The sequence below is a fragment of the Sceloporus undulatus genome, chromosome 5 (genome assembly GCF_019175285.1).
Source record: "Sceloporus undulatus isolate JIND9_A2432 ecotype Alabama chromosome 5, SceUnd_v1.1, whole genome shotgun sequence".
Taxonomy (NCBI): Eukaryota; Metazoa; Chordata; class Lepidosauria; order Squamata; family Phrynosomatidae; genus Sceloporus; species Sceloporus undulatus.
The window spans coordinates 75,890,918-75,917,592 of NC_056526.1; the positions used below are offsets into that span (position 1 = coordinate 75,890,918).

The 26,675-nt window shown below is 41.6% G+C and overlaps 1 protein-coding gene across 1 annotated transcript in view; it reads right to left on the reverse strand.

Moving 5' to 3' along the window:
- Positions 1-25,374, reverse strand: part of PANX2 (pannexin 2) — a 27,618-nt gene extending 2,244 nt beyond the window's left edge. The window contains 3 exon segments of the mRNA XM_042470737.1: positions 1-94; positions 1,641-3,092; positions 24,860-25,374. The exon segment at positions 1-94 is cut by the window's left edge and continues 13 nt beyond it. Coding sequence (XP_042326671.1) covers positions 1-94; positions 1,641-3,092; positions 24,860-25,088 — 1,775 coding nt within the window. The 5' untranslated portion in view covers positions 25,089-25,374.
- Between the last annotated feature and the right edge of the window lie 1,301 nt (positions 25,375-26,675).

Below are 26,675 nucleotides of genomic sequence, written 5' to 3' on the forward strand. Positions count from 1 at the left end.
TGCTTGTGATTACAGGTGAGAAAAGCCCCAGTCGCAGGCACAGTCCTGCATGTGTCATGTGAGTAAAGGGTATCTTTCCCAGGAATGGAAGAGTCTGAAAGAGAAACAAAATACATAATAAATTATCCACTAGTTTCTCCACTTCTCATACGGCCATGAGATCAGTTCCTACACCTAACATTTCATGTTTCTGGGCTCATCTACACTTTTCATAATACTCCAGACTGACCCTTTACCTTGCTCTCTTCTCCCAGCAACTACATTATCTCTACAGTGTAGATGCTCCCATAGCCATTGGCTGTGTTGGATTGGGGGGGTATCACGGAGTTATGATAAAAAAGTAAATAATCTACTTAAAATGGCTATTTTTAATACTAATCGCTACACTTGTTAATAAAAACAACAGGAACATGAACTAATTAATAAATTTGAAAAAAATACTTCAATACTGGCAGACTGAGTTGCTCAAAAGGCTATCAACTACTATTAAACACATAGAACAATACAATTGCCTGGTATCTGAAACATAATAGTACCAAAGGCTCAAAGTAAACACACCTAGGGAAAGAATATCACAATTTGGGTTTTAAAAGTTCTGTTCAGAAGGAAATGAAAACCTGAATGTATGGAAAGTACTGTACAGTTCATGTGTGTTTTTGTTTTTGTTATTGTTAGTGTTGATAGAGAGCACTCGATAGAGTGGGGGAATGGGGCTGTTTGAATGTAGGTAGACTGTATTGTATGTTTATTTGTGTATACTTGTTTCTAATAGTTATAATTTTTTAAATAATAAATATATATATATTTTTAAAAATCCTGTTCAGTAGCCCTCCATCTAACCTCAGAAATACAGGAGCTAATGTGTCTGCTAGCCCAGAGTAGCACGGCTGTGGGAAGATCCTAGAGCTGTGGTGGCGAACCTATGGCATGCGTGCCCTCTCTGGCATGCAGAGCAATCCCTGTGAGCATGCACACCTGTTCCTCCTTTCCCCCCACCTGTTCCTCCTCTTTCTTATGACCCCACCCCACATAGTGACATATCACTATGATCATATACCATATTTATTCTGGTTTGGCTCAGACTCTGAGTTTCATGCCCTTTGAAATGAAGCAAATACCAAAAGTACATCAATTCCCAGTGACTTCCCAAAGGCACCATGTGATTTTGCAAGAGGTCAGCATGAGTCCAAATTGGGTGACCAGAGTAGGTGGACCAACTAATTCTCCCTCTGGAAAACACAGTTATACTATACAGTTAAAATTTAATAATAAGCAGCTTGCATGAGTGGCTAAGCCCAAATATATGATCATGATCCTTAACAAGCATATTCTATGAAAACCTGTTGACAAATCTCAGACTTGATTCATACATACCCCTGCAGTGAGGTTGCCACTTCTGTGTGGTCAGAATCCCATGACGCAGCAGTAACATCTTCCCATGCTACCTCCGCCAGTCTGACACACATGGTCTCCAATACAGAAGCTACTGCTGTGGTGTGAGATTCCAACCAGGTGGAAACAGCAACCAGTGACATCTGAGTAATTGCAGGAAAAACTCCAACGTAAGTAGCAATTTTGAAATCTACTGTTTTGCATTTGGTTTCAACACAATTGAAATAATAACTGAAATATCACTGTACCTTTGAGAGAAGAGGTGACATGCACTATGACTTTCTCTTCTTGGCTTAAAAATCCACTCCCTTGGCTTTTGGATGTGGCCATAGAGGTAATTGGTTGAATCTCCGGCTTGGGTTTCTTGCTACTAAGTATATATGGGTGAACATCTAATGAAAAGTGCCGTGTATGCTTTTTCTCACTACCTGTGCTGGAGAGGGTGCTAGTGTCAGTTTTTTGGGATGAAGATGGCTGAGAGCTTTTTAAGTTGGACTCAAGCAGAGGGGCAACCAGGCTGTCTGTTGCAGTTTTCCGACGCACTGGTTTTGGCTTGTCAGGCTTGTTGTTTTCTACTTTCATAATTGCTAACTGCTCTTTAAATGGCTGAGGAAGAGGATTTGTACTTGGCATCCATTTCATTTTCTTCCGAGGCCGTTTAATGACTAGTGGCTCACTTGGATCGATGTCTGTGGGATCAATGTTGGGATCTATGGTTTGTATGCCAGACTCCCGCACAGTTGGGGTGACATCATGATTAGACTGGGCTAATGCCGCAAGCAGCTGGCGCACCACATTGTCATACATCAGATCGCTTTCGTTAGTAATGAAATCCAAGCGATTCAGTGACTTGATGTGGTCCCGATTTTCGTTGCAAAACATAGCCAGGATATTGATGTCACAGAACTGAGACTTCTGCCACTGCTTTTTAGTCTTTATGCCAACCTTGTTCAGTTTGTCAAAGATGAAGTTGGATTTCCGGACAATGAAAAGATGGATTAAATTGATGAGAATAATCAAGTTCATGAAAGAGAGGAGGACAATGTCTACCCCAGCAATTATTCGTTGTAGCTGGACAGACGGCAGTTTGCAGTTCACCCGGATGAGTAATTTAGAACTGCTCGTTTTGTCAGGCGGTTCTCCAAGAGCACAAGTAAACTCATTTTGTTTCTGGGTAGCATAATATGTGGACAAGTAAGTGATTGGGATGATGCTTAAAAAGATGATGAACAAGTGCCGTGCAAGATAAAGCTTAGCTAAAAAGTTACTGCGCCCTCTCCGTTCCAGGTATTTTTCAAACAGATTTTGCTCTGGACTCTTTTCTTTTTCAGCATTCTCAATGATCTCTCGTTTCTCTCGCTCTGTAATTCCAGGACCTTTGGACTGGATTTGTTTCTCAATTTTTGGTGCACGACCTTCAGCAGCTCGATGGTAGCAGTTATCTATCTCCTGGAGCAAAAAGTTAAGTTCAGATGTCAGTCTGGTAGAGGCCAAGAATTCCCAGCCAAGTGCTGGAATGTACATAATGCCAGCGAAAGCCAGCAGGGCATATGGAAGGAACTTATGCTCAAACAAGGAGGGCCAATGGCTGGCATTGACTCCTGGCAAGGCATCTCTTAGTTCTGTCCAACAGTATCCTCGGGCATACAGGGCTTGGTCACGAGTGAAGTTGTGTGGTGTATAACAGTATATTGGCTCCTCTGTATAACAGAGAGAAAAGTCACTGCAGTGCATTTTAACCTACAAAAGGAACTCTGCAAAATAAATGTTTCATAAGCTATATCAATTTTCGCCTACAGTATATTTAAAATAGCATAAAAATACACAGAGATGCACCATTCCTACAGGGTTAAAAAGCTGCTGTTCCTAAATTATGATATACAGGGAAATGTTTGCAGCTTAAAAATGCTATGATGAAGCTCAGGTAAGAATAATGTATAAGAACTTACACAATTTCTCTTGAAGATCATTCCCCATGCAAATCATAATAAGTTCTGGAAAGCAAATGAATAGAATAGCACTTTTGTATACTAAATGAGGGTTCACCCCCAATGACATAAGCATCTATGCTATGTGTCTCTGGGCTCACAGCTGTACGGATTATAATTCAAAATAATGACTATTAAAAAAACCACATGACCAAACTTGTTTGTCATATTGCTTGCTTCTTTAGAGATCTGAAGCAGGGCAAAATTCATTTGGGACAGTTTCCCCTGATTGCACCATCTAATAGTATAAGGTCCAAAACAGACGGCCTGAAAAGGGTGGATTGGGACAGCCGCAGAGCTGGTCGCCCCAGGGCTGTGACAACCACATGCCGTGGCCCCAATCTGCCATGATGCTGGCCCAAATAGGAGCAGAAAAGATCCACTCTTATTTGGGGTGGTAAAGAGCCATCTTTGGTGGCCCCAACTCAGCCCCAGGATGGCTTCTGGACACTATGTTGGCATGTGGCATGTAAACACCATGCCCCCAGAGTGTCTTGAGGCTGTCCCCAGGTAATCAGCCAGGGTGGCTTCCAGAAATCTTGGGGGCATGCGGCATGTAAACACCATGCCCCAAAGCCACCCGGAAGGTGGCTTTACCAAGCTGTCTGTTTCATCCCTAAGTCTCCAAGCTGACTTCCTCATAGCTCTAACATAATCTTTTTATTTTAATTAATTTATTTGATTATATCCCGCCCTTCCTCACAAAGGCCTAGGGCATTTTTAATGGATTTGGATGCTCTACACTGAGCAATATTTGCAAGTCCCACATCCGCTTTGCTGTGCCAGATTCCTCTAATTATAATTAATTCTGCTACTTGTAATGAACCAGGGAAAGATAGTTTACAATTATCCAACAACTGGGACTGTAGCAGCTGCTTGTATATTTGGAGCTTTGTAAAACCAGCTGCAAAGAGGTTCAGGTCCAAACGGAACAGACAGATGCACTCTAACCATTACATTTTCTACAGAAGTGATAAAATCCCTCACAACATGTTTCAGTGATAATATACCACATTGGATTTAAATCATATCACAGTTTTAATTGATATTGGATTTAACTGATATTGGATTTTAATGTTGTATTGTTATTGTTTTTATATTTTGTACGCCGCCCTGATCATATCCATGGAAGGGCGGGATATAAATAAAATTTATTATTATTATTATTATTATTATTAATTGGTCTGGCCAGACTGGGTTCTAAATCATAGCTCAGTGGGAAAAGGCAGGGCCTGGAAAAGTTATTTTCCTTTGCAACAGATTTGGCTCTAAATCATATCTCAAAAGGGCAGAATTTTAGTGAGCATGGCCATTGAGAAATTCTGGAAGTTGTAGTTCAGAAGTAATTTTCCCAAGTTCTCTTTACGCCATCTTGTCAAATACTATTCCCACACTGTGAATCTACAACAAAAGCGTACCACTGTGAATTTATCGACGTAGGGCTAAAACATGTACTGGAAACAAACAAACCAACAAAAAACATGTGGAATAATGAAGCAGAACAAACAGCTGTTTGCTGCTATAGAATACCAGACTGGTAGGTGATAACTGACAGGTTTACTTCCCACTGTATTTCTGTCACTACACAAAATGGCTGCAGTCTAAGAATCCATGTAACTGACTGACAATAATGCTGTCTTGTCATTTGTATCCCTAAGGCTTTTGCTGTAAAACAGTATATAAATAGAAACACAGCAGACTGATTTCGCAAAATCATAACAGCACCAACCTGACACAAAATATATTTCTAGGAACAGGTGAAGGTAATCAGTCTAGTGCCATGTACATCTTCCTGGAACCAGATTAAAGTATACAGTAGATGTAAGGATGTAATAGCACACTTAGCACATAATACAAAATGATAAAACAAAGAATTCGTTCTATGGTGCTCGTATTGCGTCCGCTGAGTCACGTCCGGCAGAGTTGTTCAGGGTGGTCAGGGAGCTAACTCAGCTCCCTCCTGCCCTGAACCAGATCCTTGAACCGTCTAAGGCCTGCTGTGACCTTTTCAATGACTTTTTTGTGGATAAAACTTCTCGCATAAGCGAAGGTCTGAACGCCGACGTTAATGCAGAACCTAGGGTAGGAGTGTCCAGAGCCTCCGTGGACTATGTTACACTGGATCAGTTTGAGTTGGTGAGTACCGAGGATGTGGACAAGATCCTCGGAAGTGTTCGGAAAACGACCTGCTCTCTTGATCCCTGCCCCTCGTGGTTAGCGGCCCAGGGGGGACCGGTGGTAACGACATTGTTACGCCGGATAATTAACACCTCTCTCAGGGAAGGGCGATTTCCATCGGATCTTAAATTGGCCATCGTAAGACCGATCCTAAAGAAGCCCTCCCTTGACCCCCTGGAACATAATAATTATCGGCCTGTTTCACTGCTACCATTCTTGGGGAAGGTGATCGAGAGAGCGGTTGCAATCCAGCTTCAGGCGGTCTTGGATGAAACGGATTATCTGGACCCATTTCAAACTGGCTTCCGGGCGGGTCACGGGGTTGAGACGGCCATGGTCGCCTTGGTCGATGATCTCCGTCTGGGCATCGACAGGGGAAGCGTGTCCCTGTTGGTGCTCTTGGACATCTCAGCGGCTTTCGATACCATAGACCATGGTATCCTTCTGGGACGCCTGGCTGAGGTGGGGATTGGGGGCACTGTGCTTCAGTGGTTCCGTTCCTACCTCTCCGGGAGGTCTCAGATGGTGCAGCTGGGGGACGTGTGCTCCAGCGAGCGGGCCCTTAAAACCGGGGTCCCTCAAGGAGCCATTCTGTCCCCCATGCTATTTAACATTTACATGAAACCGCTGGGAGAGATCATCCGGAGACATGGGGCGCGGGGTTATCAGTACGCTGATGACACCCAAATTATTTTCTCTATGTCTCCGACTGATGCAGTGACTGGGGATGGCGTCTCTCCTCTCGTGGCCTGTCTGGAGTCAGTAATGGGCTGGATGAGGGAAAACCGACTCAAACTTAATCCAGAGAAAACGGAGGTACTAGTGATAGGTCCCCCTGGTCCAGGAATGGCGGTGGTTCCACCTGTCCTGAATGGGGTCACGCTCCCTGTGAAGGACTCCGTGCGCAGTCTGGGGGTGCTTCTTGACTCGTCCCTTCACCTGACTGCTCAGGTGAATGCGACGGTCAAGAGTACCTGTTATCAGCTTCGGCTGATTCGTCAGCTGCGCCCATATCTGGCCCAGAGGGACCTTGAAACTGTTGTACACGCTCTGGTAACTTCGAGATTGGATTTCTGCAACGCACTCTACATGGGGCAACCCTTATACCACACTCGGAAGCTGCAAGTAGTGCAGAACATGGCAGCACGGCTGGTCACTGGCGTTTCCAGGACCAGCCATATAACACCGGTGCTTAAAGACCTCCATTGGCTGCCTATTCGCTTCCGAGCTCAATATAAGGCGTTGGTTATCACCTATAAAGCCCTAAATGGCTTGGGCCCAGGATTCCTGAAGGACCGTCTCTCCCCGTACATTCCGCCTCGCACCCTCAGAACATCTGGGCAGCAACTCCTGAAGGTGCCTGGGGCAAGGTTGGCCGTTACGGCCAGAAGATCCTTTTCCACAGCTGCCCCAGCCCTTTGGAACATGCTGCCCATAGAGCTCCGCTCATCCACCACCCTGGCCCAATTTAGGAAGGGACTCAAAACCTTCCTATTTAATCAGGCATTCCCCGACTAAACATCCTATGGGCCTCCCTCCTCACTCGTGGCCGTGAGGTTGGGCTAAGGGGTTTTTATTGTTTTTATGAAGAGATGATGTTGTTTTTAACCTGTTTTATATTGTATTTGCTGCACTAAGGTGCATTTGTAAGCCGCCCTGATCTATTTGGAAGGGCGGGGTATAAATAAAATTTTATTATTATTATTATTATGTATGATGAAAAGTGAATGTGAGCTCAAGCACATTTTTAGAAGTTAGAAGTGGCTTAGATGACCTGGACTGCATCTGGGATGGACCCAGGTGGTGATTCAGCAGTGATTTATGTGTGATAGGAACTGGTTCCCTCCCAAATTAGCATTGAATTCAGGAAAGGCAAGCCACTCTTTTAACCCCATGCGATAAGGTCCTAAGATACAAACCACACACTGTGGATATCCATTAACTATACCAGCATCTTAAACTATGATTTGAAACTGGATTGGTTCTACTAGTCATCATTAAGACTAAAAGTACTTGCCCAGCACTGGATAACTTCCTGTGATGAATATTTATAATACTTGTAATGCTGAAACATGGTTTAACATTACATGAGAATTCAGAAAAAGTTTGTCTGGAAATGTAGTGATTCGGAATCTGGACACTTTTGTGGGATTAATATGTATTTATTTCTTTATGAAAAGCCTATCAAATCAGAGAATTCTGGCTCTACTAAAATAAAACTTACTAATATAACATAATATAATACATATATATAACAATTAAACGTAATGACATCCTCAAAAAGACCAGCAATCTAGCAGAGATGCCAAATATTAATTTACGTCACTCTGGGGACATTAAAGAAATGACCTACAGATGTTACTATTCCAAGCCATATTTCCAAAAAGGGCCATGTGCAGTACAGTCTTTTCTGTAGATCTTTACTGGCCTACCTGGATAAAAACATGCTCAAATCCTGATTTCTGGGGCCATGGACAGCATACAGGTTTGGTTCCACCCTGGACTATATTCAAACAAGGCCTTTATATTACTCCCATGCCTGTATGTGAGTGATATTCATTCTATAGAAAAGTGTAAAGTACTGCAGTACTATAGGATGCTTTTGTGAACCAGCCAAATACCTGTCATACTCTATGGCTGAACTAACAGGAATGCTGAAAGACAAGATACACAAGGCACCCAGTTAATAATTCTTGCAATATATCAGCCTCCACCCCACCTAGCATGACAGTGGGCATTCTGCATGATGAATTTAACTACTTGGATTGGGATGCATTTGTTTCTTGAAATGCATTTGTTTCCTTTGTGGCTCTAATTAATTGATTTCAACAGGAATGTACTTCAATTTATATGAAATGTGACCTTTGCACTACCAAAGTTTTTTTTTAAATGAATATTTATCACTAAAATTTTTACATGTTCTCTATAGAGAAATTTACTATTAAATGACATGCATTGACAAGACACTAGTAGGAGGCCAAATAGCTGTTTGGATGAGTCTGTTATGTATTCCTTAAAGAGTTTATGGATGTGTGTGGGAGGTGGCCTGTTATTTGTAGTGCTCTGACACATACCACCTAAACTAAAGGTGTTAGCATTTTCCTTTGAGGAAGCATACTGAAAACACTAGGATTTTCACATTTATATGGATTATGATCGCATTTGATGACTCAGGCTAGATTAAGTAGCAAGGCCGTAAGAAGTCTATGTCCATTTATAAGAATCTGCTTCAGCTGGAAACAGATAGAAAGACTGAGTCACATTATACAATTTCCAGTAATAAATGGCTCCATAATCATAAAGATATGAGCTTGCTTCCTGACCTTATAATGATCAGTAAATCTTGAAGAATTCTGGAGGTATGTTTTCAGATACTCCTCAGGTGAAGCATTTATCTCAACACCTATTAGGGTGAACTGCTGTGGTGGGACTTGAGAGATCCAGCTTCTTTTCTCCACTAAGCCATGATTTTCAGCACTTTGCTCCCTCAGCCTGACCTACCTCATAAGGTTCTTGTGTGGACAAACTGGAGGAGCAGAAGAAAGCCATGTGCACTGCCCTGAACATACTGCAGAAAAGGCATGATATAAGTGTTATAAAGTAATGATTTTAAATGATGCAATCACTTTTAAAATGTTAAACAATAAAATAAAAATAATGCTTAATCCTTGAAGCAGCACAAACTTTCAACACCAGTCTGTCAAATGCATTATACGTTGCAGGACATGCTTAATGGTTTGGATCCAGACGCAAGAGTAGCTTAGGCTCAGAGTAGGTACAACAAAAACTACTGTACTGTAATTAACTTCTCCCATTGATTTCAACAGCTCTCCTCTAAGCATGAGTAAGTCTTAGCCGAACCCTATGTATAGAACATTAGAGTGAACTTCTTTAAACCACATCATTCCATCACGAAATTAGTTTTCAAATGTTCAAATATTTGTTCATTTGATCAAATTATTTGACCGTTTTCTCCCATGGTACAGATATCTTATTACTGTTACAATTCACCCAGTATAAATGAAGTTTAGTCTTAATGCAGTTCATGCAATGACAAACGTGTCCTTTAAGCCAAATTGCAAGTTTAAAGAGCTGGTTATGCCAGATAAAAATATGTTTGGTAAAAGTATCTCTTTAAACAGCAGGTACCACTCCCTAGCCAAAATTACTTGTCACAGAGATGTTTCACATCTGTGAAACAGATGTCCCAAGCAACAATACTTGCACAAAACTAATTATACGTTGTTGTTTTTAGGTTCTTGCTCATGTCTGCTGTATTTAGTGGACTCTGATGCCAAGGCAATAAAATAAAATAAAATAAAATAAAAATCTCCATAGCACTTAATAAGTATCCACAACATCATTAATTGTTAAAAATATTACAGTATATAAAACTGAGTTCAAGTTATGTGTGTCAGGTGTCTATAAAACATAAATGAATTTTGAGTTTGGTCTTGAGTCCCATCTCCAAAAAAATCTCATTATATATATGGAGATATTCCAAAATCCAAAGCAAAAACAAAACAAAACAAACCCTGAAATCTGAAACACTTCTGTTACCAAGTATTTCAGGTAAGGGATACTCAATCTGTATCACCAAAGGAATCCTTCTTGATTTCATTATTAACTTCAAATACTGTATTGACTATTGATATTTACCTTGAAAAACTAAAAGAAGTTATAGTGTGCTAGTTTACATAACTGTATTATTGTTATTATCTGTATTATCAATTACTGCTATTTTTGTTTCTTTTACATTTAACCATAACTGTAATTGAAACAGATTATAAATTTCAATATCCTGTTTGCTTCTGATTTCACTGTTCATCCTCTGTGTGTGCACCTGTATTTATCTATGACAAGTGACACTCTAGGCCAAACTACATGTTAAAGAGGTGGCAGCCGCATTTTTTAAAACTGTGAAGAATGTTCTAACTTTTTGCCATCTGCTCCAGTGTCAATCCAGATTGGGGCAACAGCTGTGGGTGGGAGGAATAAAATTACACTACCTTCCATGTTGGTGTCAATACTTGGATTGAGTTCTTTACACATTCTTTCCAATAAAAAGGGGGAAACGTAGCTGCTAGGTGTTCCCCCCAAAAACTAAAAATGTTAGTGTGTACTTAAGCCTTTATTTTACTGCTGAGATGACTCAACTCACAATGTGCTGTAATGTCATACTCTTCAAAACGCCACAGGACTCCTCACTGTTTTCCCCACCTGACTATTGTTCTGTAAAAAGCTAAATATAGATGGCGGGGGGGGGGGGGGGGGCTTGAGTTATTATGAAGTACTTTGTGAATAACAAATTCCATCCTCAGAATGTGTTAGACAACATGTTAGTTATGTCCTTCCAGACACAACTCCTGCATGCTAATTTCCTTCTGTTTTCCCCCACAAATGTATAATATTATGGTTTATGTGGACAGCGTCCATAGTAAGCAGGCATTTATTACTCAGGCCTCAGTATATTCTATGGCATTAGGTAATACTGAATGACTGGAACTTTGAACTTTGCAACAATTTAAGGGGTGGGTGGGAAGCAAGCCTCAATAGGTTCAGCTGAAAGAGAGGCCTATTGTATATGAGTAACAGGCCTAACACATGACAAAAAGAATGGAATGAATGATGCATATAATTTTCAATCCACCCAAAGCTTGCACATAAAACCCACTGGAACAAATGAAACCTGTTCAAGAACACAAACCTGTTCAATATACCATAATATTATATTAGTGTGCACAGAAACCAGTGTTTTTGGCCCACTCACACAGCTCATGAATAAAAATACAACATGACATGTGGATTGTTTGATTTTGCTTTTTTATTGAATAAAAAAATAAGCATTCCATTTTTCCTGTGAATAGGTCTAAAATAATAAATACATAAAGCCATGGATCCTCTTCTTTCTGGAAAATAAATTATAAATATGTTAAATTAGTTTAAATAGATCGTACATTCATTTGACACAATATAACTGTACTAACTCTGTCAAAATTTTCTGGGATTTTCCCCTCCAACTTTTTTTAACAAACCAATCTACTCTTACACTCAAAATGACAGGATGGCCAAGAATAATGAAGTACCTAGGGATGTGAAAAATCTGTTCTCAGAATCCTACCAAGCATTCTGGTTTTAAATTCTCTTCTAGATTGTGAGATCTTTCTTCCCTTTCTGAAAAGAAATTTGTGCTTATTTTGGTGTGCCTCTTTCCTAATGTAAAGATTTGCATGCATTTTTCATATTGCATACAATTTCCCAACTGGTTAAAGCATTTTTTAAAACATGCACACTTTTATTCATATATATTTATGGGTATGTATATGTATGGGTGGGATCTGATATTTGTGGTTTTCATTGTGCTGAGAAACTATAAAGTACAATAGTTTCATTAACAGTTTTGCAGAAAACAGACCATGGATTGGACAAATTCATTAAAAACCCTGTTTAATGTGAATTTCTTTTCTGTCCCTCACACATGTATAGTTGAACCGACAACTGGCATACAATGGTTAGGGACCATTCCTTGCTGTCAAACAAAATCACGGGGCTCATCTACACTGGCCAGAATACGCCAGGCTACTCCTGGAGTATTCTGGCCCCAGAGCTGCCCCAGATTCCTCCTGTTATCTCTGAACTCTGTAGTGACGTCAGGTGGCTGTCTAAACACACATCCTGCTGTGCTGCCTGGCACCGCCGCCGCTGGCATGACTCACTCCCACTGAAGTTAGAAATGAGGCACCCAGTTTCAATCACATGTTTGGGTGCCTCATTGTGACCTTACAGGGAGAGACTCACACCAGCAATGGTAGCGCCATCACTAGAATGCTCCAGATTTTCCTGAAAAATCTGGAACAAAACATAAGTTTTAAAAATCTAATTTAGGCAGGGATCAGTGGTGTCCCACATCGGTGTGTCACCCAGTGTGTGTGGGGGGCTTTGGCGTGGGGCTTCAGGGTGTGGGACCAAAGGGGTGTGCCCCCACCTCCCTGCCTCGAACAGCTTTACACAAGTAAAGCCATGCCAGGCAGGGAGGAAGAGATGTCTTGGGCCTCTCTTTCCCTGCCCAGCATGACTTTACATGCAAGTAAAGCCATTTCAGACAGGGAGGAAGGGGTGGCCTGGGCCTCTCCCTCCCTGCCATGCACCAAGGTGTATAACAGAAAGATGTGTGTGGGCCGCTCAGCTGGTTGTCACTCCTCTTCTGGGGTGTCACCCAGTGAGGTCAGCATCCCCTGCATCCTCCTAGTGTTGCCACTGGCAGGGATATGGCCAGATCGGTGTGGAACTAGCCTTCCACCATGAAGACAGTTTGCACTTGAACTGGGGATTTGGCCCTGCATTGGGTAGAAAGGTTACAGTGAGTGTAGAGGGAAACCAGTTTAAATGGCCTGTGTAGACATGCCCCTCATCAGAGAAGCCATAGTTCAAGAAACACAATTAGGACAGCAATTCTATACATGAGATATATTCAGTGCTGAATCAAATATAAAGGAAAATTCACTTGTTTACAGTTCTACAGTACTGAAAACACCTATTTCCGAGAGCACACAGGGAATATATAAATACACTAAGGCGCGTTACAGACGGGCCAATGAGGCGCCATTGTTACGCGCGAGGGGCGGTGCTTCCTGATGCACCTTGCCCCTCGCGCATAATGAATACGTCAAAATGGCGGCACCACATGCAGATGGGTGCTGCCATTTTGACATTGTGGATGCGCAGTGTCCGGACGTCGTGCACCGGAAGTGGCACCAGGAGTGCCGCCTCACGCCTTGTGGTGCCACTTCCGGGGCGCAGGAAGAAGCGCCCTTCTTGCTGCACCCTGGAACTGTGCGGTTTGGCTGTTGTGGTTCCCAGACGCAGCAACTGGCAGCAGCGTGAGACCACCTGTTTTGGGCGGTCTGTAACGTGCCTATGTTTTACAAAATCTTTAGGAAAGAAATCTCAAATGGAAATTGGCATTACTATTAATTTTATTTTTAAATTCAATTCTCCTCTTGCTTAGCAAAAGTATTATATGCCTTTACCTATGAACGGACCCTTTAATGATAAACACAACTTTCCTCTGATTTCCACACACACCCATAGCTAAGTACAGATCTCCCAGTTCTTTGATTCTAAACAGTTCAGGGAAACCAATTCTCTGAAATCAATTGGCAGTAAATATCAATATTTGTTGTTTAGTGTTCTTAGTTCTGATAGAAAAAAATACAATTTCTTCAAATGTTAGAACAGCCCATTGGGATGCTATTGTTGCAATATAACTACACTGATGGCAGCAAAGTAGAACAGTGGCCAACTCCCTAAGGCCAATAAGAAGCCCTCCTGCATGTTAGCAAGCTTGACAAAACCTCTACATGAAAGCACTGCATGGTATCTGTCAAACCTCCAGTCTTAACATGGCTGATTATTATGCTCAGTTTAACAGATCAGGTGAACCTCTGAAACACATTTTGAATACAGCATGCAGCCTGGATGGCATGAACGAATAATTTTGGCAGACACAGGGCACGAAAAACTGACTTTCCTAGATTATAACTTCCATGGTACTGGCTGCAGTATTCTGGGAGTTGCAGCTCAAGAAAGTCACTTGTCCAAGCTCTAGGGTCATGTTGCTGATTTCTCTGTATCATTCCCTTGCAGAGTAACCCACCTTGTATCAATTTATACAAGCACCATGGAAGGAAAGGGCTTTGTTAACATAAGGTTTGCATGCAAGGAAGTAGCTTGTGGCAGTCATTAATTGTCCCATGTGTTTCTTTTCTTATATTAATGGAAGGACTAGTCTGACATGTGTTTCCAGGTATCAGAATAAGAATGCATGTCTGGATTTCTTCTATCCTATATCAACACCAAATTCTACCCTACACTGACCTCTAGCCAGTCTTAAAAGCCCACAGCAACAACAAATGTGTCTGTAGTCACAGCTGTCAAAGAAAATGCTTATTAGTACCCTATGGCTGGAATCCAAAGAGCTACTTTAACCATGTTAAAAAGCTTGTGTGTTTCCAATGGTATTTTTGTTATCTAACCAGCAGAGTCTTCAGAATAATTTCCTTTGGAAGGCCCACTCAATTTCAAATATAGTTTTTCATGCATCATGAAAGCCTGGACATTAAGACTTCAAAGATGAAAAAGCAGAATTGTTACACCATTGTGTCCCAGACAAGGGTCCAAAACACACTGCAGAACTAATGCAGTTTGAGGCTGTTTTAACTGTCCTGGCATAGTGCTAGGGAATCATGCGAGTTATAGTTTATTGTGGCACTAGAGTTCTCTGACAGAGAAGGCTAAATGTCTCAAAAAACTACAGTTCCCAAAATTCCCTAGCACTGAACCAGGGCAGTTGAAGTGGTCTCAAACTGGACTATTTCTACAGTGTATTTTGGACCTATGATTTACAATATGAAAATACATGCACACTATTTACACGGCCTTACTAGGCTTATATAAAGATCAATGCATCATTATTTAAAGGAACATGAAACACAGGAATTCAGTATTTTAAGCAGTATTCAAATTACCTGGGTTTTTTTCTTGACCTTCTCTAGGCACAAATAAATAGAGATTTCATGCTCTTTAAAAAAATTATTATTGTACAGATTCAGACTCTAATTTTAGTACGTATCAGAGCCACAGCTCTCATTTGGAATGGCAGAGACCTAGTTCTGACTTTCTGTGATCACCTTTCACAGATGACTTTCTTCCAGTCAAAAATTATTATTTTGAAATTTCTTGACACTTTGAACTGTTAACCACATTCCTCAGAGAAATCTTCTTTCAAAATAAAACTGATGAAAGCAGTAGCACAATACTGAAAGATATTTTAGGAATAAGTATGAATTACTAGACCCCCATGAGGCAGATATAACCTACACTGGGTTAACACATTATCTATTTTCAGAACTCTGGAGTCCGGGAATAACAACATAACCAAAATAGAATTGTACTGAAATTCCATAGGAGTAATACACACAAACTATTAAAAGAACTACCCAATCAATTTTATGTGTAACGTTATTTTAGAAAAGATAGCATTTGCATGTTGTTGCTGCTGTTGTGTGCCTTTAAGTAATTTCAGACCTATGACTCTAAAGTGAATCTATTGCAGGGATTTCTTAGCAGAATTTGTTCAGAGGGAGTTTACGCCTTTCTCTGAGGATGAGAGAGTGTGATTTGCCCAGCCTCATTCACTGGGTTTCCATGGCTGAATGGGTTTGAACCCTGGTTTCCCAGTGTCCTAGTCCAATACTCAAACCTCTATACTACACTGGCTCTCACATTCCTATATATATCTATGTACAGTATATGTATGTGTGTCCACAGAGAGAGAGAGAGAGAAAGAGAGAGAGAGAGCCCTTGGGGTTGGCTGTGGATATTGAAATCCATGGATGCTCAAATCCAATGGGGAAGTAAAATGATGTCCCGTATATAAAATAGCAAAATCAAGGTTTGCCTTTTGGAATTTATATATTTTAAAAATATTTTCAAGTTGTGGATGGTTGAATCCATAGACGCAGAATCTGTGGATAGGGAGGGCTAACTGTATATACCACAGTTAAGTTTAACTTGTTATCTCAATGGAAATGGGCAACCTATAAGGATACTAAGAAATGCATATGGAGTGTTAAATCTAGACTCACATGTTCAAATACATAAAATCTCTCTCAGACAACAATTGCACACTCTGTTTTAAGTACATGGTTCAGGTGAACTCCTGACCTGGAGTTCTCCAACGAAATCAGCTTTAATATACACTTTAATGTATGGCATTATCCTGCACTGCATAAAGAGACGAATCCATCCAAATAAGCATACTGCTTAGTGAACACATAATTATGCAAGACATGACTATGTATCTGAGAGTAAAACAAAACTACTGAGCTGGTTCATCAGTCATATAACTCAATGTCTTCTCCAAAACTTCCTCAAGAGAATTTGCTAGCAGAAGTGTGGCAGAAGGGTGAGCTAGGGAACTGCTAAGAGAAGTCAAAACACAGTACAGGATTCATGAGCTCACTTTGGTATACTGAAGCCATTTCAAATGCATGTAATGAGAACACTAATGCCAAAGCTTACATTCTCAATTAAATAGTACCTTGTCTGGCTTGTTTGCAAGACAAAACATCCATTTGGGGAAGAGAAAAGTATGATTTTAGAAACACCACTAGTTGCTTGTGAATTTTTTTTCCTGGAAGTCAAATATAATATTATCTTTTTTGACATATACAGCTCAATATTATATAAGCTGCCCTTTTTTGGGATCTGTCCTTAAACTTCTTAAAGGCCATCCTCAGAATACAATAATCCCAAATCAAGTACTAATGAAGGAGATGCTGCTTTGAAATAATTGGATCTGAAGTTTTGTAATTAAATTACATTTCCAAGTACTGCATTGACCACTGCTGGAAAGTTATTGGTGCAGAGATACGAAGCATCCAGCATTCGATGGCATCTCACTTGGAAAAAATCTACAGCATCTTAGTGGCAAACCTCCTCTGAAGAAACTTGCCAAGAAAACCCTACGACAGGTTCACTTTAGGGTCACCATAAGTCAAATGACTTGGAGGTCCACAACAACAACAACAAGAGAAATGCTGGTTTTAACGGGCTATTCCGGACCAAGACAAATGCAGTTAGCTCATCACTAGCCAAAAGAGCATTGCCCTGAGGTGAAAGCCAGAGTGTGGCTATAAGGCGTGGGATTTTAAATGTCTCTCTCCAAAACTTTTAAAACCAGCTTGAATACAAAAACAAAACAATCACACTAAATATACTTCCATCTGCTTCAACAGCTTGAAAGTGGAAGAGGGAGGGACTGAAAACCCAATTATATTCCCAGTTAGAAGTATCTGAAGTACGTTACCTCCAGAGTGTTATGCACAGGGTGAAAAGTTCACTGATCTCATTGTGTTCTCTCTGATAGATAAGCTTTTTCTGAACAGTTTATACAAGTTGAGTATCTTTTATCTGGAATTCCAAAATCTAAAATGCTCCAAAATCCAAAATTGTCCACATGGGTCACAGAAATAGTGATACCTTTGCTTTCTGAAGGTTCAGCGCACACCAACTTTGTTTCATGCACAAAATTATCAAAATATTGTTATAAAATTACTTTCAGGTTATGTGTTTAAAGTGTATATGAAGCGTAAATGAATTTTGTGTTTAGAATTGGGTGCCATCTCTAAGATACCTCATTATGTATCTTATTCCAAAATCAGAAATCTAAAAACACTTGTGGTCCCACACATTTCATATAAGGGATACTCAACCTGTACACTAAGTTTTTTCTTATGACACTTTCTTCTGATGACTTCCTAGTGCATCATTAGTCTATTAAAGTTATCAGAAATCTCCAGCTTCAAGTGGTAAAATGCTAGAGGATAGTTAAAGGTGAAATGTAGAATATTTTGAATATTAAATTCAATTATGTAATATTATTTCCCCATCGTAACCTTTGCCTATTGCCTGGCCACTATTACCAGTTAACATTAGTAAAGAAGCAGAGAAACTAAACCCAGTAGGGATCCTGGTGCCAAGAGTATCTTAGGAAGTGTGTCAGAAGGGCAGGGATACGGGAAGTGCAGACTGTGATCCACACTCATTCCCTAGGGTCATTTTTGTGGTCTCCAGGGCTTCTGATTTTTGTCCCCAAATGGCTCACTTTCTATTGAAATAAAAAAGACCTTTCCTGGTCCTAAAGTGACCAAAACCATTTTCTTAGGATCAGGAGAGGTCTTTTTCTCAAGGCCTCAAGGAGGTGACCCATTTGGGGGCAAATAAATTGTGCTCACCAGCTATAAACAGGACTGCAGTCACTGTGTATACGATTATAATCCAATATAACCATGGGGTGAAACAGACCGGCAGTGTGGAGCCGCCTCTGGCCACTCCAGCCCTGGTCAGTCCCTAATCGGCAAGGGACCATGGCAAGTGGACACCATGGTCCCAGAACCAGCTGCTCCTGCAGCCCTCAATGAGCCATAGGCAAGGAGAGCTTTTTCTGTGCTCCTTTTTTGGCCGGCTTTGAGTCGACTTAGGCAGCTGAAGAGCAGCTTCTAGCTGCTCCAGCGGCATATGTCATCTGCTCGCCCTGCACCCAAAGTGGCTGGAAGCCACTCTTTCCTACCCAACTCTTTCCTACCTGTCTGTTTCAGGACTCTGTGGGTTTACTTTGGAGTTGACACACATAGAATTCGTGATATTTACTGCATAAGAAATCGAACATTTCCAAGTAAACATGTCTAGGACAGAGTTGTTTTATTCTAATGTAAAGTTGAAGGCTTTCATGGCCGGCATCCATATTTTTTTGTGGGTTTTTTGGGCTATGTGGCCATGTTCTAGTAGAGTTTCTTCTTGACGTTTCGCCAGCATCTGTGGCTGGCATCTTCAGAGAATGCTTGCCTGGAGAAAATTGGGTTTTATTCTACTTTGGAATATAGGCTGTGAATGGTCAAGGACAGTTATTACTGTTTTACAATATTACTGTTTAAGCACCTTTACTAGTACAATCCTTTCCAGGTCTACTCAACATAGGTCCTGCTGTGGGAGTTACTGTCTAGAAAACACATATGCGGCAGCTAGTGAATTGACTTTAACTAGTGAATTATGCTTATCACCACTTTCTAATTTACATCAATGCAAATTTTAGATCTTTTAAATCAGGCTTCCCTACCCTTTGAGGACCTTTGTGGCTGTAATGATAGACATGAGCATCACCACCACCCCACAAAACCAACCCTCCCCCAAAAAATATGTACCAGAAGGAAAACAGGTATGTGTGGGTGAATAAAAGAAATGCAACTTTGCTAAGAGTACAAATGTGAGGTAGAGGCTGAATTTCAAGACCCAAAAGCATTCTTTTGAACCAACAGCTTTCTGCCCCAACTCTCCTTTCAGACAAAGCAAACTGATGATAGTTAGAGACAACTAACTTGTTAAAAAAACTGAGTACAAGGCTGAAGTGGATACTCATTTTACAGAAGGCAAACTGATGATCTTCAGAGAGAACATTCACCCACACCAGTAACACACCCAGGCAAACTACATACTACCTCACAGACCAATCAACTAGCATACTCTCTGTCTCACATAACATACCAAAAGAACCAGGAAGCCACCCTTGCTGATTTTTTTTTGCCCACCCCAAATGCTCACAACTGCTGCAAAATGTACCTGGTTGTGCTGGGTGTACCAGTATAGCCTACTGGGAGGAGGAGATTGGCCCTCAACCCTCCACAACTACCCAACCCTGTTTTACAGCATGTCTAGTCCTGTTAACTACAAACAAACAAACAAATAAATCCAAAAATGAATAGGGACAGAGGGTGGGCGCCAAGGAGGTATCCATGGGCATATATTTGTACAAAAGCTGTAATTTGGCAAAAACTTTGGGGTAACTGGGGTAACTATTTAGCATTGCTGAGCTGGACCATTTTCCATACACAGATTACGTTTGATGGATTAGAGCACCAGTTTCAGGTCACTTGTTGTCATGTTAAACTTAATAAGCCCCCCAAACCCTTGAGTCTGATCATACGCCCCCTCAATGGAAAATGTCCTGTGTCAAGAAAATGTAATAGAACTTGTTATCTATTATTAGAATATTATTAGATCATCTTACACTGATTTAAGGTGTATCCTTTGAAGTTATTTCACGTTCTTTCAAACCCAGAAGCTTGCCTTTTATTACCCTAGTGGAAATCAGTATCACAGAAGGGTCTCACATGGTACCTTTTTGCTACTTTGCTTTCCTCCACCTATAGCAATAATATACCAAGGAGCTAATGTGAGTAATTTAATGGCTTCACTGAAAACTGAAATGATTTTATCAGATGGGTAGACTTCAATGAGTAACATGATTCACATTCTAAAGGGCTCTGCAAGGCATGATTTGGGCAATGAAGCTGAAAACATAATGCTTTTAAATGCCTCAGTAGAGATTCATGTAACATCAATAGTTGTTGTCACAGAGACGATTTTGCCATCCTTGTCCCAAAACACAGGAAAACTCAGTTCTAAATGCTGCCCTCCCATAAATCCATAAATATCTGAACTTTGAGAACCTACTTTTAAGCACCATGTTAAAAAAGAGAATGTGTTTTCAATAGATAGAATTGTTTCCTTGACAGAAACCCATCAGGAGATCATAATACTTCGCATTTGTTCAGTGCTTCAGGTACATTATATGTTATGTTGTGATCCCTGTGAATCAGGTCTGTATCATCATCATCCCCACAATGCATAAGGAAGGATGAGACTGGCCTGCCTAACGTCATGTGAGTTCACCAGATGAGCAGAGTTGCATTCAACTAGTACTTACATAAAAATACATCCATTCTGATGACATTTGTAAGTGATGACATTATAAACAATTATAAAATAAATCTCTATAACCCAGTGTTGTAATGGAGACAGAGTTTGCAGGATTCAGGCAAATATGACAGTGGTGCCTGCTGGGTTCTGTGTCAGTGGGACACTGAAGCAGCTCTGGGTTATAGTATGAGCTCTAAAGTTGCCATCTGAAGGGCTGAACTCTATCCCTCAAACAAGCTCAGCAATATGGATAATTCATTTAAAGTTCAGACTAAAATGTAGAGCAGATTTACCACATCACCTAAATGCAGGCTATCAGCTGCTGCTGGGTAATTATTCCATCTGTCCTTCTTCCCTTTCTGTTTGCTTTTAGCCTCAAAAGTTCATAGTTTATTACTATCATAGACCAGCATGAGAAGGACAAAATACAATTAAAAAACACAGATCTTTACCTGTACAATTAAAACTTCTGGGATACACTATCCATTCACTGCCCTATCTTTTGTTATAAATACAGTACAGCCAACTTGAAAAGGTGGCATTTTCAAATAACAGGAGATATTATGGCAATTATGTCCAGGGGCAGTGAAGATAACTGCTAAAAAGCTGTATTGGCCTTAAAGAGAAAATCATGGAGAAGCAAAAAGACTCCTAAAATTCCACAGAAAAAGCCCGAATTCCTCCAAATTGCATGTGGAGAGATCACATTCTATTTGAATAGAGTGATGAGTATTTTAACAATGTAGAGAAGTCCCAGGACATTAGGAGCTTAAATATGCTACACCTAGAAGTTCAAACCTGAGATACCTGGGGTAGGAAAGTTGATTAGAGCTAACCCATGAAGGCTAGGAGAAAAGAAAGATTATTTAGAGCACTAAGAAGTACTGTTTTGTGAGCATGTGGGATCCAGAATGACCCCTCTGAGGAGAATGGCAACAACTGCACCTGTCACATGGTTACAGTGAAAATCTGGCCACAGGCTGCAGAAAAAAAGCAGCTCAAGGCAGCAGGCACTACAATGTCAATGGGGCAGTGAATTCACTTCTGTCTAGAGTCAGAAGCTATGTAAGTGGCTGAACCTTTTTGGGGATCAGATTCAGCATCATGGAGAGTGCCTTTAGAGTCACACAGACTCACTGTCCCACTTACACTGCAGCCTCTACTGGATCAAGACTGGGGAAACTGGGGCTCTCCAGATATTGGTGATCTATATACTCCATTTAGCTGGGATTAGGTTGACAGGGGCCAATGAGAACTGGAATCTAACAACATCTGTATGGCTAGAGGTTTCCTAGTCCTGGGGCAGAGAAGGAGCACATTGTGTGCCAGTTTGCTCCTTCATGAATACAGAAAGATAGCACAAGACTCAAGGGAGCAGTGGAGGCTCTGGGACTAAAAGTTCTAATCTACATCATCTCATCCATGATAGCACCAACAAAATTAAGGGTCATGCTAAACCCTGGCCTCTATTGACTTCAGTTCTACAAGAACTACCACAACAAAATCTATGCCTTCCCTTCAAGTCTGCTTAGTCACCCGTCGTCTATCGACAACCTTTGCTATTGCTTTGAACATACCTTTTTTGATGTGCAAAACAAATAAAGAATGTATATAAGCCTTTAGTGTTCAGAGTACTTTGTAATCCTCCTAACAGTACTGGATGACTTGTGGCTCTCTCGCTCAGAGCTTAGAAAAGTTACATTCTCTAGAGTTTATCTCCAGATATGCCTCTACCTAGCATATCAACTCTAGCCTCCAGAGCTGATAATGAAATATTATGGGAACTATATCCAACAAGACCTCGGGGCTATTTATTTATTTATTCATTCATTAATTCAATTTATTCTCAGCCTTTCTCATGCTCAGGGACCTAAAACAGATTACAAAATTAAAGACTGGTTAGCTAAACTGTTACGTACAAAAGTTATGAGTTGGTCACATCTATTCTTTCTGGTAATGAGTGTGCCCCTGTACTGGTAACTAACACATTTCTGGAAGAACTGAAGTTCAGTGAAGGAGGAACTCAAGGCCACTGAGCCCTACATTAAAAGATCAGAATCATACAACCTCCTAGATTTTGTTGGACTGCAAGTCCCCATCACTCTTGGCCAGGGTCGGTAATGGTGAGGGATGCTGGACCTCCAACTGGAAGGCCCCATGACTCCCATCCCTAACATGCCTACACCCCTGTAGTCCCCTATAGTGCCATTTTCCATGTCTGACAATGCTTCTTTCATTTCAAATAAGGCTACATCCTACCCTCCGCCTTACTCCTCTAAAGGGAGACGTGCATTTTAACCATTTCCCTGACTCTTCTCCACCTTCCACCACCCACTGGCCTTTCAATTAGAGGTCCCAACATCCAGCATTGTTGACTATCCTGGCCAAGGGTAGTGAGGACTTGGAGGCCCATAGGGTTCCTGAGTATTAACAGCTGCCTGGCAAGCTGGGTTTCAACAGGTGAAGCCCTTCCTGCTCTTGAGATGCCATGCGGCGAACTTCACTGATGGCTTCCAGTTGGCAAAAGGGTCAGGCAAGGTTGCATCTGAGAAAGTAGACTCAAGTCTATGAAAGCTCGTGCTGACAACATTTTCCTTTCAGTTAGTCTCAAAGGTGCTACAAGAGCTTTCTACATACTATTACCCTACTTCAAAGATATAGCCATGTTAGACTATAGAATCAGTATGTAGACAGATCTTGTAGCACCTTTGAGACGCACTAAAGAAAGTTGTTGGGATCAGGAGCTTTTGTAGTCTTAAGTCTACTTCCTCAGATGCATTTGGGCATCTCAAGTCTAGGAAAGCGCATGCTGCCAACTTTTTTTCTTACAGTTAGTCTCAAAGGTGCTACAAGATCTCTCCACGCAGTACCACCTTACTTATTCAACTTGTATACAGTTAGTTCCTGAAGCTATGAATATTGGTTACTGTAAAAGTATAATGAACAGAATTGGGATTCTCCATTTGTGATCTGGAAAAACCCTAACTATAACAAACCTGAAGATCCTATAAGCTTATTCACAGTAGGTATGCAAAATGGTGTTTATGTGGGTATCTACCATTTATAGATACATTCCACATTTTCCATAATTTAATGGAAATATGTGCAGGAATAACAACTTTAGCGACCCTGTGCTTGTAGAAATGAGTGGGTTTTTTAGTTGTTACACTATATGTGAATCTGTCAAACAATGCGTTTATCACACGAAAGAGATTATCCCATGAATATCTTGGAAAAATTGGGTAATTATGCAAAACAATTTCACATGACATTGCACAAAACCCACCATTAAAGTGGTGGCAAAGAAGCATTAACACACCTCTTTTTTACTTTCAGGATTTCAGCGACAGTATGTTTATTTGAGCAATTGCGTGTGATAATCATTTGTGCAATGCCTTACCGTTTCCGCTTCATTTGCAGGATGCTTTAAATGCACTTTAATCTCTCTTTAATGTCGAAATTGGCTCTGGTGTGATAAACTTCCAAGTGGATTTGTCAACCTTCTCCTGAGTCTGAACCTGCTCTTCCATACAAGTTGAAACAAATAGGGGGATAATATGTAGCCTTGCCTGGGTTGCAAATCGGTTTGAACCAGTTCAAATCACCCTGGTTCCCACTTGAATTGATTCGCTGAAGCGATTCGGAGGGGGGGGATGAGACTCGTTTAACCTGCATCTTTTTAACACTCCCTCAATGGACAGTGGTGGAGTCTCCTTCCTCTTGGAGGTCTTTAAGCAGAGGCTGGTTGGGGATGCTTTGATGGAGAGTTCCTGCATGGCAGAATGGGGTTGGACTGGATGGCCCTTGGGGTCTCTTCCAACTCTATGATTCTATGATTCTAATCAAAGACATGCATCATGGACATGAATACATCATGGACTTGGGACGATGGCTGAGGAAGGTCAAGGTAGAGAGTGTAAAGGGCAAGGTGAAGAAAGCCCTCCAAACCCTCCAATGGCCAGGGCTGGGGACCTGTGCCTTACCTGCGAAGTTCTTGGTGAAGACGAGGGTGACCAGGAGGATGGGGATGAGGACGGTGCCGATGGTGACCACTCTGTCGAAGGGCAGCTCGAGCTTGAGCTGGAGGAGCAGGGCTGCCAGGGAGCCCCCGGCCTTCTCCTCCTGCTGCCCAGGAAGGATCAGCTCCTTCAGTTTCTCCCCTGCCAGCAGCGCAGTGGCCATGTCCGGGTGGGTCTCCAGCAGGTGTTGCATAAGCAGAGCAGGCAAGGATGCTCAGGGGATGCTGATGCTGCGGATGCTGGTGCTTGGTGGTCCCTGGCTGATGGTTCTCCTGAGTGGTTCAGCCCAAAGCGGAGAGGAGGTGGGGGCTTGGCAAGGGCATCCCCCCAGGAACCATCCTCTGCAGGCTGCCAGTCCCCCTCCAGCCTCAAGGTTGCCTTCCTCCTGTGGAGATGGTGCAGACACACAGCCAAAGGAGGAGGAGGAGGAGGAAGAGGTTGCTTCGGGACAAGGAGGCGGGGGCTGCTGGGAGGCGACGCTGCTGCCGCCTTCCTCCTCCTCCTCCTCTTGGGCTGAAGGCGGCTGCAGAGGAAGGGCGGGATCCGGAGGAGGAGGAAGGCCAGGATGAGGAAGATGCTGCAGCTTCATTCAGCCTGGCTGCAGCGCTGCAGCTTGCATAAAAAGGCCACCAGCATAAAGAGGAGGAAGATAGATGATGACCACATTTTTTACTATTTTCTATCTATCTATCTATCATCATCATCATCATCATCATCATCATCATCATCATCATCATCATCATCCAGTCTGGTTGCAACGCCACACCAGCACAACAACACAACAACAACAAACATTAATAATGGGGGTGATGGTGATGATGATATTGCAGCCTCTTACTCAGTCTGGTTGCAACAAACAGCTTTGTGGAAATGTACAACACAACAACATTAATAACAATGGTGATGGTGATGAGGAATCACAGCTTTCAGTCTGGTTTGCAATGCACAGCTTTGTGTGGAAGAATAACATAACAACATTAATAACAATAATGATGAATGATATAGCTTAACTCAGCTCTGGTTGCGACCCTACAACATAATGAGAGTAATAGTGATGCAGGTGTGCCCAGCTGTCCGTAACCGCCAAGAGGAGGACCTTCAAGAAAAAATGGGGACCAAATAAAAGCTGAAAAACACTCATCATAATACCTTAGTCCTTAGCTGAATAGAAATGCTTAATCCTGCCTCCAAATGGAAGCTATTTTGAAATTCCTCCGCGGACAGAAGGCTGAAATGGGAGGATACGTCCTGGAAAAGGAGTGCCTCTGGTCACCCTAGATAGTGTGGCGTAGGGATGATGAACGATGGCTGGCCCCAGCAGCAGCAACTTTGCCTTAGTCTGGTTGCACAACAGTGCCTGTGTGAAAGGGTACGGGCAGCAAAAAGCTAGTGCGATTATAGATAAGTAAGTGGAGTAGGATTGGGATAGGATGGAATGAGGGGTCAATTGATTGACTCTGGGGTTTGATGAGGAATAATTAATAAATTGAATAATAGATGGCCCAAGAGATAGAGGATGATAATAGTATGAAATAATATAGGGTGGTGAGGTGACAGGTGGTTACTCGTGTGGTTGCAGGTATGGGGAAACGCCTTCACGAACAGTTGGTGGTAAAAATATAGCGCACCCGGGAATGATAGATATAAGTACAAGTGACATAGTCGGATAAATAAGCTGTAATAATAATAGGAGGTAGAGACCTGTTACAGCAGAGAAAGCCGTGAGAATCCGGGGGTCTGGTAACAGAAAACAGGGGAAAGGCAAGCAAGCAGAGCAAAG